At 40.4% G+C, this 12,247-nt stretch overlaps 1 protein-coding gene across 6 annotated transcripts in view; it reads right to left on the bottom strand.

The window, feature by feature from the left end:
• The window catches only part of LOC128696371 (chloride channel protein 2-like), a 411,833-nt gene that overhangs the window by 104,899 nt on the left and 294,687 nt on the right, over positions 1-12,247 (bottom strand). For 4 of the 6 annotated variants that reach the window (XM_070092470.1, XM_070092467.1, XM_070092466.1 and 1 more), the window contains one exon: positions 970-1,072. The exons of the other annotated variants lie outside the window; for them this stretch is intronic. In XM_070092470.1, coding sequence (XP_069948571.1) covers positions 970-1,072 — 103 coding nt within the window. The remainder of the gene's footprint in view (positions 1-969; positions 1,073-12,247) is intronic. 6 annotated transcript variants of the gene reach the window in all.

Below are 12,247 nucleotides of genomic sequence, written 5' to 3'. Positions count from 1 at the left end.
GGTAAGCAAAACAAAAGAATCTGTAGGTAAGCTTCATACCAATAGTGCGATGTTAAAACGAGGTGAAGATAGCATCGCTGTTCATGATATGAGAAATTGGCACAGTATTAATTTGAAGAAAATATGTTAATGCACTGTATTAGGTAATGGTTAGTGTAAAGATAGTAGCAGATGCTGAAAAATTGAGTAAGTCTTACAATAAATAAATAAATTTAGTTGTGCCTTTTCTGTATGCAAAACTATTTTTATTATCTATAAAATGTATTTTTTGTTAATATTTTTGGGTGTCTGGAATGGTTTAATTGGATTTACAATATTTCCTATGGGAAATATTAACAAAAAATACATTTTATAGATAATAAAAATAGTTTTGCAAACAGAAAAGGCACGACTAAATTCGAGGGTCCATTGTATGTGTGTGTGTGTGTGTGTGTATATATATATATATATATATATATGTATATATATATATATACATATATATATATGTATATATATATACATATATATATATATAATATATATATATACATATATAATATATATATATATATATAATATATATATTATATATATTTATATATATATATATATATATGTATATGTATATATATATACATATATATATATGTATATATATATATATATATATATATATATATATAGATAGATAGATAGATAGTAGTAGTAGAGCTCTAAACTTTCTTAACTTTGACTCACCCGTAACTTCAGCAAAACTGGGAACCATCATGACTCTTATGAATAAGTAAATGAGAAATTAACTCACCTGGTATTCGACAGAGTAGCCATAAATCATGTAAATATTCTAGAAAGCTTTTATACCACAAAATAGAGAAAAACATATAGAAGGCTCATAAAAACTCAATGTTACCAAATAAATATCTATAAGAGCCAATATAAAGTTGTTGAGTAAGTTGTATGCACTTACTCCACACAAGAATGACTCACCTGTCGGTGGTTGCTGAGATCTGTCGCCCAAAACTGTCCAAGACCAAGAGGGAAGGACAGGGACGAGTAAATTATGGTGACGAAGAGAGGATACAACAGGCGACTGTCAGGGGATAAAAAACAGGAAGGGGACATGTGAAAGGGCATTACATGCAGGATATCAAATTCTGAAGGAGGTTAAAGTGTAGCTCCTATAGGACACTTACACATTATTTTAGAAGACACAAGCTGTAAAATGAGTTCATTATATAACAGAATCCATCTTCAATACTCCATCAGCAATAATACTCTTTTCTAATTAGTATTTATTCAATGATTACAAATTTTTCTACTATAGCACTGACTGGAAATACTACATTATTAAGAAATTATTGTCAAAGATGACTGTAGTCAGTAATATAATCTTTTATTTATTAACATACCAGCTGTTTCCCACCAAGGCAGGGTGACCTAAGCAATCTAATTCTTATATACATTAAGCCCTTCAAAGAGGTACCTTTATGCTGGTGAAGTGTTCTACCCTCCCCTACCTTGAATAAAACCTTACATCTTATTCCCCAAGCAACGTATGACCCTTACAGGTTTAGTGCTTCCCCATGAATATTATAATAATAATATGCAGGAAAAGTGTATGGTAGGGTTATTATTGAAGGAATAAGAGGTAAGACAGAATGTAGAATTGCGGATGAGCAAGGAGGTTTTAGAGTGGGTAGGGGATGTGTAGGTCAAGTGTTTAGTGTTTACATTGAAGCATATACAGTGGAACCTCAAATATCGAACTTTTTTTGGTCCAGAAGGCTGTTCGAGTGACTTTACCAAATGAATTTATTCCCATCAGGAATAATGTAAATTAGATTAGTCCATTTCAGACCCTCAAAAATACACTTATAAAAGCACTTACAAAAATACACTTACATAATTGGTTGTGTTGGGAGCAGTTCGATTTTTGAGGTTCCACTGTATGTGAACAGTATTTAGATAAAGGTAGGGAAGTTTTTATTGCATTTATGGATTTAGAAAAGGCATATGATAGAGTGGATAGAGGAGCAATGTGGCAGATGTTGCAAGTATATGGAATAGGTGGTAAGTTACTAAATGCTGTAAAGAGTTTTTATGAGGATAGTGAGGATCAGGTTAGGGTGTGTAGAAGAGAGGGACACTACTTCCCGGTAAAAGTAGGTCTTAGACAGGGATGTGTAATGTCCCCATGGTTAATATATTTATAGATGGGGTTGTAAAAGAAGTAAATGCTAGGGTGTTCGGGAGAGGGGTGGAATTAAATTATGGGGAAATACAAAATGGGAAATGACACAGTTACTTTTTGCTGATGATACTGTGCTTATGGGAGATTCTAAAGAAAAATTGCAAAGGTTAGTGGACGACTTTGGGAGTGTGAGTAAAGGTAGAAAGTTGAAAGTGAACATAGAAAAGAGTAAGGTGATGAGGGTATCAAAGGATTTAGATAAACAAAAATTGGATATCAAATTGGGGAGGAGGAATATGGAAGAAGTGAATGTTTTCAGATATTTGGGAGTTGACGTGTCAGTGGATGGATTTATGAATGATGAGGTTAATCATAGAATTGATGAAGGAAAAAAGGTGAGTGGTGCATTGAGGTATATGTGGAGGCAAAAAATGTTATCTATGGAGGCAAAGAAGGGAATGTATGAAAGTATAGTAGTACCAACACTCTTATATGGGTGTGAAGCTTGGGTTGTAAATGCTGCAGCAAGGAGGCGGTTGGAGACAGTGGAGATGTCCTGTCTAAGGGCAATGTGTGGTGTAAATATTATGCAGAAAATTCGGAGTGTGGAAATTAGGAGAAGGTGTGGAGTTAATAAAAGTATTAATCAGAGGGTTGAAGAGGGTTTGTTGAGGTGGTTTGGTCATTTAGAGAGAATGGATCAAAGTAGAATGACATGGAGAGAGTATAAAACTGTAGGGGAAGGAAGGCGGGGTAGGGGTCGTCCTCGAAAAGGTTGGAGGGAGGGGGTAAAGGAGGTGTTGTGGGCAAGGGGTTTGGACTTCCAGCAAGCATGCATGAGCATGTTAGATAGGAATGAATGGAGACAAATGGTATTTGGGACCTGACGAGCTGTTGGAGTGTGAGCAGGGTAATATTTAGTGAAGGGATTCAGGGAAACTGGTTATTTTATATAACCGGACTTGAGTCCTGGAAATGGGAAGTACAATGCCTGCACTCTAGAGGAGGGGTTTGGGATATTGGCAGTTTGGAGGGATATATTGTGTATTTTTATACGTATATACTTCTAAACTGTTGTGTTCTGAGCACCTCTGAAAAAACAGTGATTATGTGTGAGTGAGGTGAAAGTGTTGAATGACGATTAAAGTATTTTCTTTTTGGGGATTTTCTTTCTTTTTTGGGTCACCCTGCCTCGGTGGGAGACGGCCGACTTGTTAAAAAAAAAAAAAAAACTTCTAAACTCCTAGGTAGTAGGTTGGTAGACAGCAACCGCCCAGGGATGTACTACCGTCCTGCCAAGTGAGTGTAAAACGAAAGCCTGTAATTGTTTTACATGATGGTAGGATTACCTGGAGTTTACCTAGAGAGAGTTCCGGGGGTCAATGCCCCCGCGGCCCGGTCTGTGACCAGACCTCCTGGTGGATCAGAGCCTGATCAACCAGGCTGTTGCTGCTGGCTGCATGCAAACCAACGTACGATCCACAGCCCGGCTGGTCAGGAACCGACTTTAGGTGCTTGTCCAGTGCCAGCTTGAAGACTGCCAGGGGTCTGTTGGTAATCCCCCTTATGTATGCTGGGAGGCAGTTGAACAGTCTCAGGCCCCTGACACTTATTGTATGGTCTCTTAACGTGCTAGTGACACCCCTGCTTTTCATTGGGGGGATGTTGCATCGTCTGCCAAGTCTTTTGCTTTCGTAGTGAGTGATTTTCGTGTGCAAGTTCGGTACTAGTCCCTCTAGGATTTTCCAGGTGTATATAATCATGTATCTCTCCCGCCTGCATTCCAGGGAATACAGTTTTAGGAACCTCAAGCGCTCCCAGTAATTGAGGTGTTTTATCTCCGTTATGCGTGCCGTGAAGATTCTCTGTACATTTTCTAGGTCAGCAATTTCACATGCCTTGAAAGGTGCTGTTAGTGTGCAGCAATATTCCAGCTGGTGCCCTTTTTTCTTTCTCATGAACATGCAAGATTTCAGGTACGTCTTGCTACTTCTACTTACACTTAGGTCACACTACACATACATTTTTTTTTTTTTTTCCAACAAGTCGGCCGTCTCCCACCGAGGCAGGGTGACCCAAAAAAAAAGAAAGAAAATCCCCAAAAAGAAAATACTTTCATCATCATTCAACACTTTCACCTCACTCGCACATTATCACTGTTTTTGCAGAGGTGCTCAGAATACAACAGTTTAGAAACATACACATATAAAGATACACAACATATCCCTCCAAACTGCCAATATCCCAAACCCCTCCTTTAAAGTGCAGGCATTGTACTTCCCATTTCCAGAACTCAAGTCCGACTATATGAAAATAACCGGTTTCACTGAATCCCTTAACTAAATATTACCCTGCTCACACTCCAACAGATCGTCAGGTCCCAAGTACCATTCGTCTCCATTCACTCCTATCTAACACGCTCATGCACGCTTGCTGGAAGTCCAAGCCCCTTGCCCACAAAACCTCCTTGACCCCCTCTCTCCAACCCTTTCGAGGACAACCCCTACCCCGCCTTCCTTTCCCTATAGATTTATATGCTTTCCATGTCATTCTACTTTGATCCATTCTCTCTAAATGACCAAACCACCTCAACAACCCCTCTTCTGCCCTCTGACTAATACTTTTATTAACTCCACACCTTTTCCTAATTTCCACACTCCGAATTTTCTGCATAATATTTACACCACACATTGCCCTTAACCCCTTCAGGGTCCAAGGCCCAAATCTGAAGTGGTGCCCCAGTGTCCAAGAATTTTCAAAAAAAAAAAAAAAAAATTTTATTTTTCTTATGAAATGGTAGAGAATCTTTTTGTGCAGGAAAGAAAACAAAAAGTATGAAATTTGATGGAAAATTGACGAAATTATGCTCTTGCGAATTTTGATGTGTCAGCAATATTTACAAATCGGCGATTTTGCCGACTTTGACTCCCATTTTGGGCCAATTACATTATTCCAGTCAACCAAATTCTTAGCTATTTCACTAGTATTACTTCTATTCTATCGATTGAGCACAAGAAATTGCCAAGTCAACTGTTTCAACTACAAATTAAAGTGATCGGAAATTGTTAATTTGGCCAATTTAACACAAAGTTCAAAATATTCCAATTTCAAAATAGGGTCCAGAATAAACAATGTAGGTATTCCTGGAACTAAACTAACATTTCCTTTGTTCATTAGTTATGTTTTGAGGCTTTACAAATAAATTCCATTTTGATTTTTTATTCACATAATGAATTTTTATTCACACCAAAAAAATAGGTTTACTGTTATGCAATACTGCAATAATTGTATAAATATCATCACCATATTTGTGAATGAATATTAGATCCACCAGCTGATGTGTATTAGACGTGTGAGGTCGTTTGTTTACTCTTGAATATCGGCAAAAATTTAACATTTCTGCTACTTTGAGCTCAGTTTCAAGCTATTTCCAGTGCTAAAACCAATCAAAATCATCTCTATTTCTGTAATATGTCTTCCATTCTATCAAATGAGACCAAGAAATCGCAAATACAACTATAAAAAACATACGAAAAAACACTGCAAAGTCGCTGTTTTAATCGAAAAATCATGATTTCAGTTTTTTCTCTCATTATACACAGTGTGGTGCAGGATCTGTTTTATGTAGTGGACACATACCACATAGATGTATTCTCTCATATCTAGGCCCAAATGTACCACTCACAGTTCATCAGAGTGAGCTGAGCTCATGACGTAGATCTACGGTTTGGACCCTGAACACAAAGCCGTAGATCTACGGGACGGACCCTGAAAGGGTTAAACAGGACATCTCCACTGCCTCCAACCGTCTCCTCGCTGCTGCATTTACCACCCAAGCTTCACACCCATATAAGAGTGTTGGTACTACTATACTTTCATACATTCCCTTCTTTGCCTCCATAGATAACATTTTTTGACTCCACATATACCTCAATGCACCACTCACCTTTTTTCCCTCATCAATTCTATGATTAACCTCATCCTTCATAAATCCATCCGCCGACATGTCAACTCCCAAGTATCTGAAAACACTCACTTCTTCCATACTCCTCCTCCCCAATTTGATATCCAATTTTTCTTTATCTAAATCATTTGATACCCTCATCACCTTACTCTTTTCTATGTTCACTTTCAACTCTCTACCTTTACACACATTCCCAAACTCATCCACTAACCTTTGCAATTTTTCTTTAGAATCTCCCATAAGCACAGTATCATCAGCAAAAAGTAACTGTGTCAATTCCCATTTTGAATTTGATTCCCTGTTATGACCAAGGTCATAATGTGATTAATTTATATGTATTATCCACTTAATATTATACTCTGGGTTTCTTTAATATTAGCTAAATTAAAGATTTCACTAGTTTATAATATTATCTGATTTAGGAATATACCCGGGTATGATGTATATATATATATCTTGAGTAATGTGTTAGATAGGTACTCCTGGCTAAGGTTTATAACAAGGTATCTCCATTGGTGGGTAGTTTGCACCGCTCTACCCTCTCCCCCTTTTGACGAGTTGATGTCATGAAGGAAGTTACTGTATATGGCAGTTCACTCTCTCTGCTGACTCAGTGTGCATTGACTGAGCTACCTTCCTAGTACTCCGCCTTATTCTCACTTGGATAGAGAATTGGGTTATAGAAACTCCTGATCCAGCTTGTGGTTTATTGTGAAGTCTGCTGACAATCATATACAGTTATCTTCAGGTTACGATGTGACGACCAGTGTCAAGCTTAGAACTTTGTGATATATTCCTTATGCCAGGGAGTTACTCAGAAAAAGTGTTAATTCTCAATATATGTACTTGCACACAAGTAATGTTACTATTGAGGAAGCGATAATATTCCTCTGATCATTGTCAAGTGTAGTGACCATATTGACATGTACATTCTATTTAAGAGTTTTCTTGTGTGAAGGAAAGTTTCTGACAGTGATATTTAATAGATATTTATGAATATCTAAAGTATTTAAGCTTTTAAATAAAAAGAAACTTGAAAAGACTGAGTAACTATTATTTGTGCCTTACATTTCTAAGTTTGGAAACATATCCTTTCATTCTATGAAGTGTGTTGTTACGGAATGCACTAACCTGGCTAAAGATTAAGATTTGAACCGTAACAAGTGGGGGCCTGTCCGGGAGCTTTGAACTTCTTGACCATGGATCGTGACATATCACAGTTGGTGAAGGACCTGACTCCAGATACGCTGAAGACTTTACCACTACAACAATGCTGGCAAGTTGCTAGATACTTAGGAGTTTCATATAACAATCGTTATATAGCGAGTACTGTCCGTTCTATAATACAGAACATACTGTTTTCTCAGCCCTCTGACACTGTCCCGAGGTTGGACTCGCATGGCAAGACACCCTCGGAGGAATCTTTGTCCCTTGGAGTAGCTCATTTGGTGGCTTCATTTGAAGGCCTCACTTTGGGAGCAGAGGCTATGTCTCGGGACAACGTACCACCTGATTCGTGTAATGAGAGCCCATTAGCTAGCCCTGGTCATGTGGGGGCGACCGGAGGTGGAGCTCGTCCCAAGCTTCGCCTAGAGGGACTCTCTCCTCCCACTCCTCCAGTACCTTTGACTCCTCTCACACTCGAACACTTTCAACGTCTGGAACATCCTATAAAGTTGCAAACAGAGCAACTGGAATCCCAGCGCCTGCTGTATAAAGAAGAGTTCGAGAGGGAAAACATCAGATTCGAGAGGCAAAAAGAAGAAAAGAGTAAGTCGCCTGCTACTCAAACCTTGACCTTTGACCTGCACAGGGCTGCCTCATTAGTGCCCAGGTTTTGTGAAACAGACTTGGACACTTACTTCGACACATTTGAGAATCAGGCACGAGGGATGAGATGGCCTCGTGAACATTGGGCTACCTTACTTCACACCACACTTAAGGGTAAGGCTCAATCATGTACTGCAGCTCTCCCGTATGATAAGTATGCAGATTACGAGGCAGTTAAGAAGATCATTTTAAAGGAGTATGACTTACTTCCTGTAAGTTATCAGCGCACCTTCCGCTCTCTACGAAGACTGCCCGGCCAAACCTGGGTAGAATTTGCCCGGCAAAAGAAGGTGGCTCTAGAGCGATGGTTGAGGTCATCGGGGTGTGATACGATGGAGCGTCTGATGCAGTTGATCTTGCAAGAAGAATTTCAGAACTCTCTGACGGGCGATGTACGCTCCTTTGTTATCGAGCACCAGACTGCAGATGTGTTGGCCTCTGCTTCTCTAGCTGATCACTTTGAGATAACCTCTCAATTGACCAAGGAAAAAGGGTCTAGAGAGAAAGCCAGGTTATGTTCTCCTAAGAGTCCGTCTTTCTCTCCTAGGAAAATGGATCAGCAGACCTCTCTTCCTCATTCAGCAAAAGCCTACTCGAATGTCGTCCACAGTAATGGTAAAGGAAAACCATCTTACGAGGGAAATGCATCAAGAAGAGGCCCAACTTGCTCTTATTGTCAGAAACCAGGCCATTGGAGGCGCTCATGTTTCCAATTAAATCGAGACCGTAGGCGGTCAGGTTCTGAAACATTACCTGTACAGATGACGTCTTCCTCAAAATCGAAGTGCCTAATTCCCTCTGAGTTGTTCGCAGACAAAGTTTCGGAAGCCATGTTGCCTTACTTCTTTAAGGGTAAGGCTGGTGTTACAGAGGACCAAATGGTGGACATAGTATCCTATCGGGATACGGGAAGCTACCTGACCTTACTGAGAAAAGGAGTACTTCCTCTAAATGATGACACTTATATTAACCTGGATGTTTTGCTAGAAGGTTACGGTGGCACTATCACAAGAGTACCCCTTCATAAGGTATATGTGAACGTAGATTCATATCAAGGTGAAGCTGTTGTGGGCCTTTCTGAAACTGATTTTCCCATTAAGAGTGTAGATCTATTGGTGGGAAATGATTTAGGAAGAGGAGGAATTTGCCAAGAACCTTATGTTATAGAGAAGTTCTCTGGAGAGAATTATGCCATTGAAGGGTGTAAGGAAGGTCCTCGTCTATTCCCTCTTACAGCCATAACCAGGGCTATGGCTAAGAATTTGGAACCACTGCCTACTCCTGATGAACCCTCAGATTGGGGTTTGGATGCTCTGTTCAGTGCCAGTGATCAACAAGAAGTCGAAAATCAGCCTCCAAAATCCCAAGTGGTAGATTTTTCCCCATTACGGAGTAGCGACTTTAATCGTGAAAATTTAGTAAAAGAACAGCTTGAAGACCCGTTGTTGAAACAGGCAAGGGATCAAGCGCTTACTGAGATGGAAGCTGAGGGTAAGGAAGAATGTTTTTATTACTCTGACGGTATCCTGATGAAGAAATTTCCGTCGACTTCAGCTAATTCATGTCTTAAGCCAAAACAGCTTTTGGTTTTACCTGTCCGGTTTCGGGAGTTAGCATTGGAAGTGGCACATTCTAGCCCCATGGGCGGACACTTGGGAATAAGAAAGACTTTAGGAAAATTAGCCCGATATTTCTTCTGGCCCAAGATGAAGGATACCGTGACTGAGTACTTGAGAAACTGTGCTATTTGCCAGCTCATTGGGAAGCCTGCGCATAAACCTCCTCCTGCACCCCTCTTGCCTATTGCCGTAGAAGGCGAACCCTTCTCTCGGCTCGTAATAGACTGTGTGGGACCTCTCCCAAAAACTAGGCTTGGCAATCAATATCTTCTTACGATAATGGATACGACTACTCGGTATCCAGAGGCTGTGCCCCTTCGCAAGATTAGTGCCAAGGCTATTGTGAGAGTCCTATTTAGATTCTTCGCACAGTTCGGATTCCCTAAGGAGATTCAATCTGACAGAGGGACGAATTTCACATCAAAAATTTTCCGTGAAGCTATGTCCAGGGTTGGAGTTAAACCCATTGTTTCAACAGCATATAGACCCCAAACCCAGGGTGTCATAGAGAGGTTTCACCAAACCCTGAAGATCATGATGAGGGCATACTGTGAGCAGTTCTCAACGGACTGGGATGAAGGTATTCCTTTCCTCCTCCTTGCCTTAAGAGAGAGCGAACAGGAGAGTTTAGGATTTAGTCCTTTTGAACTCATTTATGGTCATGCGGTCCGAGGACCGTTAGTAATGTTAAAGGACGTATGGTCTGGGACCATGGAGCCTTCTTTATGTTTATCCCCCTCGGCAATGCAAAAACACTTGGCTTTTACTCAGCAATTGGCCGCTGACAACCTCCGACAAGCTCAAAACCGTATGAAACAACATTATGACAAGACTGCTGTTGAGCGTTCATTAAATGTGGGAGACAAAGTGTTAGCTTTAAAGCCGGTGCCAGGCCATACCTTGCAACCCAAGTATGAGGGTCCAATGGAGGTGATTAAGAAGCTGAGTAAGGTAAATTACATGGTAAGAACACCAGGAAGAAGAAAGTCGACCCGAACTTACCATATAAATCAGCTAAAGAAATACTATGAGGGACTTGTTCCTGTGGCTGCGGTGAGGTCACCGGAAGGTGACTCGAGTAAAGAAGATTGTTCACGTGGAGTAGAGATAAGACTGAAGAACTCGGAAATAATGGAAACCTTAGATGAGTATCTCGGTAACTTAGAAAAGGAAAGATCAAGTGAAATCCGAGACTTGATTTCCACTTATGGAAGTCTCTTTGGAGATATCCCCAGACAGTGCACCATGGGGATCCACGATGTTGACGTGCAAGGAGCTGCTCCGATTAAACAAGCTCCATATAGAGTCAGCCCACTAAAAAATAAAGCGTTGCGGGAGGAAATAAGTTTCTTGTTTAATCATGGTTTGATTGAACATAGCAAAAGCCCTTGGGCTTCACCGTGTGTCCTTGTACCCAAGTCGGACGGTTCATTTAGAATGTGTACCGACTATCGGAAAGTAAATTCCCTAACAGTGCCTGACGGATTCCCCCTTCCCAGGGTTGACGACCTAATAGACAGCGTTGCCAGTGCTAAGTATGTCAGTCGTTTGGACCTCCTGCGTGGTTATTATCAAGTGCCTTTATCGCCTCGAGCGCAGGAGATTTCTTCTTTCACCGTGCCTGGAGGCCTGTTCAACTACAGGGTGATGCCCTTCGGGCTCTGCAACGCTGCCTCGACCTTCCAGAGGCTTATGAATCGGCTAACGTACGACTTGGAAGGAACGGAAGCCTACCTAGATGATCTAGTAGTATTCAGCGATGACTGGCCTCAACACCTGATTCGGCTGGAAGCTCTCTTGAAAAGGCTAGATGAACACCATTTTACCGTCAACCTTGCCAAGTGTGAGTTTGGTCAGGCCCGGATAAAATATCTGGGATTTAATATAGGGCAAGGCACGGTTGCCCCCGTTAATGCAAAGATTCATGCTATTGTGGATTTTCCTGCTCCACAGGACAAGAAAGGTGTACAGAGGTTTCTAGGGATGGCCGGTTACTACCGCCGGTTTTGCCCTAATTTTTCGCAAGTGGCAGCACCACTGTTTGAACTTACAAGTTCTAAAGTTCCTTTTGAATGGACGACTACAAGTGAGTTAGCCTTTACTCGTCTAAAGTGTCTACTTGGTTCCTCTCCAGTTCTACAGAGTCCGGTGTTTGACGCTCCCTTTACTTTACAAGTGGATGCCAGCGAGTGTGCAGTCGGTGCTGTCCTTCTACAACCTTCCTCCTCTTCTGATCTTTTAAACCCAGTCTGTTATTTTTCTGCAAAATTGAAACCCCATCAATTAAGTTATGCAACCGTTGAAAAGGAAGCACTAGCATTGGTCTTAGCCTTGGAACACTTTGAGGTCTATCTCGGGACTACCCCTCATAAAATTAGAGTAAAAACAGATCATAATCCCTTAACCTTTTTAAACACCATGAAGGCTAAGAATGCTAGAATACAAAGATGGTCCCTTAGGATACAACCTTTTTCTATAAGTATTAACCATATTAGAGGAGCTGATAATGTTATTGCTGACACTCTGTCCCGTCCTTAAGACATGTAATTAAATTTGAATTTATAAAAGAGGATTTGTAGTGCACTTTTATAGGTATGTATTTGTTTAATGCATTTTCTTAATGCTATTTGTTTACTTACAGTTATCTGATTCTTGTAACCA

Source organism: Cherax quadricarinatus, chromosome 39, assembly GCF_038502225.1.
Source record: "Cherax quadricarinatus isolate ZL_2023a chromosome 39, ASM3850222v1, whole genome shotgun sequence".
Lineage (NCBI taxonomy): Eukaryota > Metazoa > Arthropoda > Malacostraca > Decapoda > Parastacidae > Cherax > Cherax quadricarinatus.
Note: the sequence above shows the minus strand (reverse complement) of the source record. Positions and strands in the feature narration are given on the sequence as shown.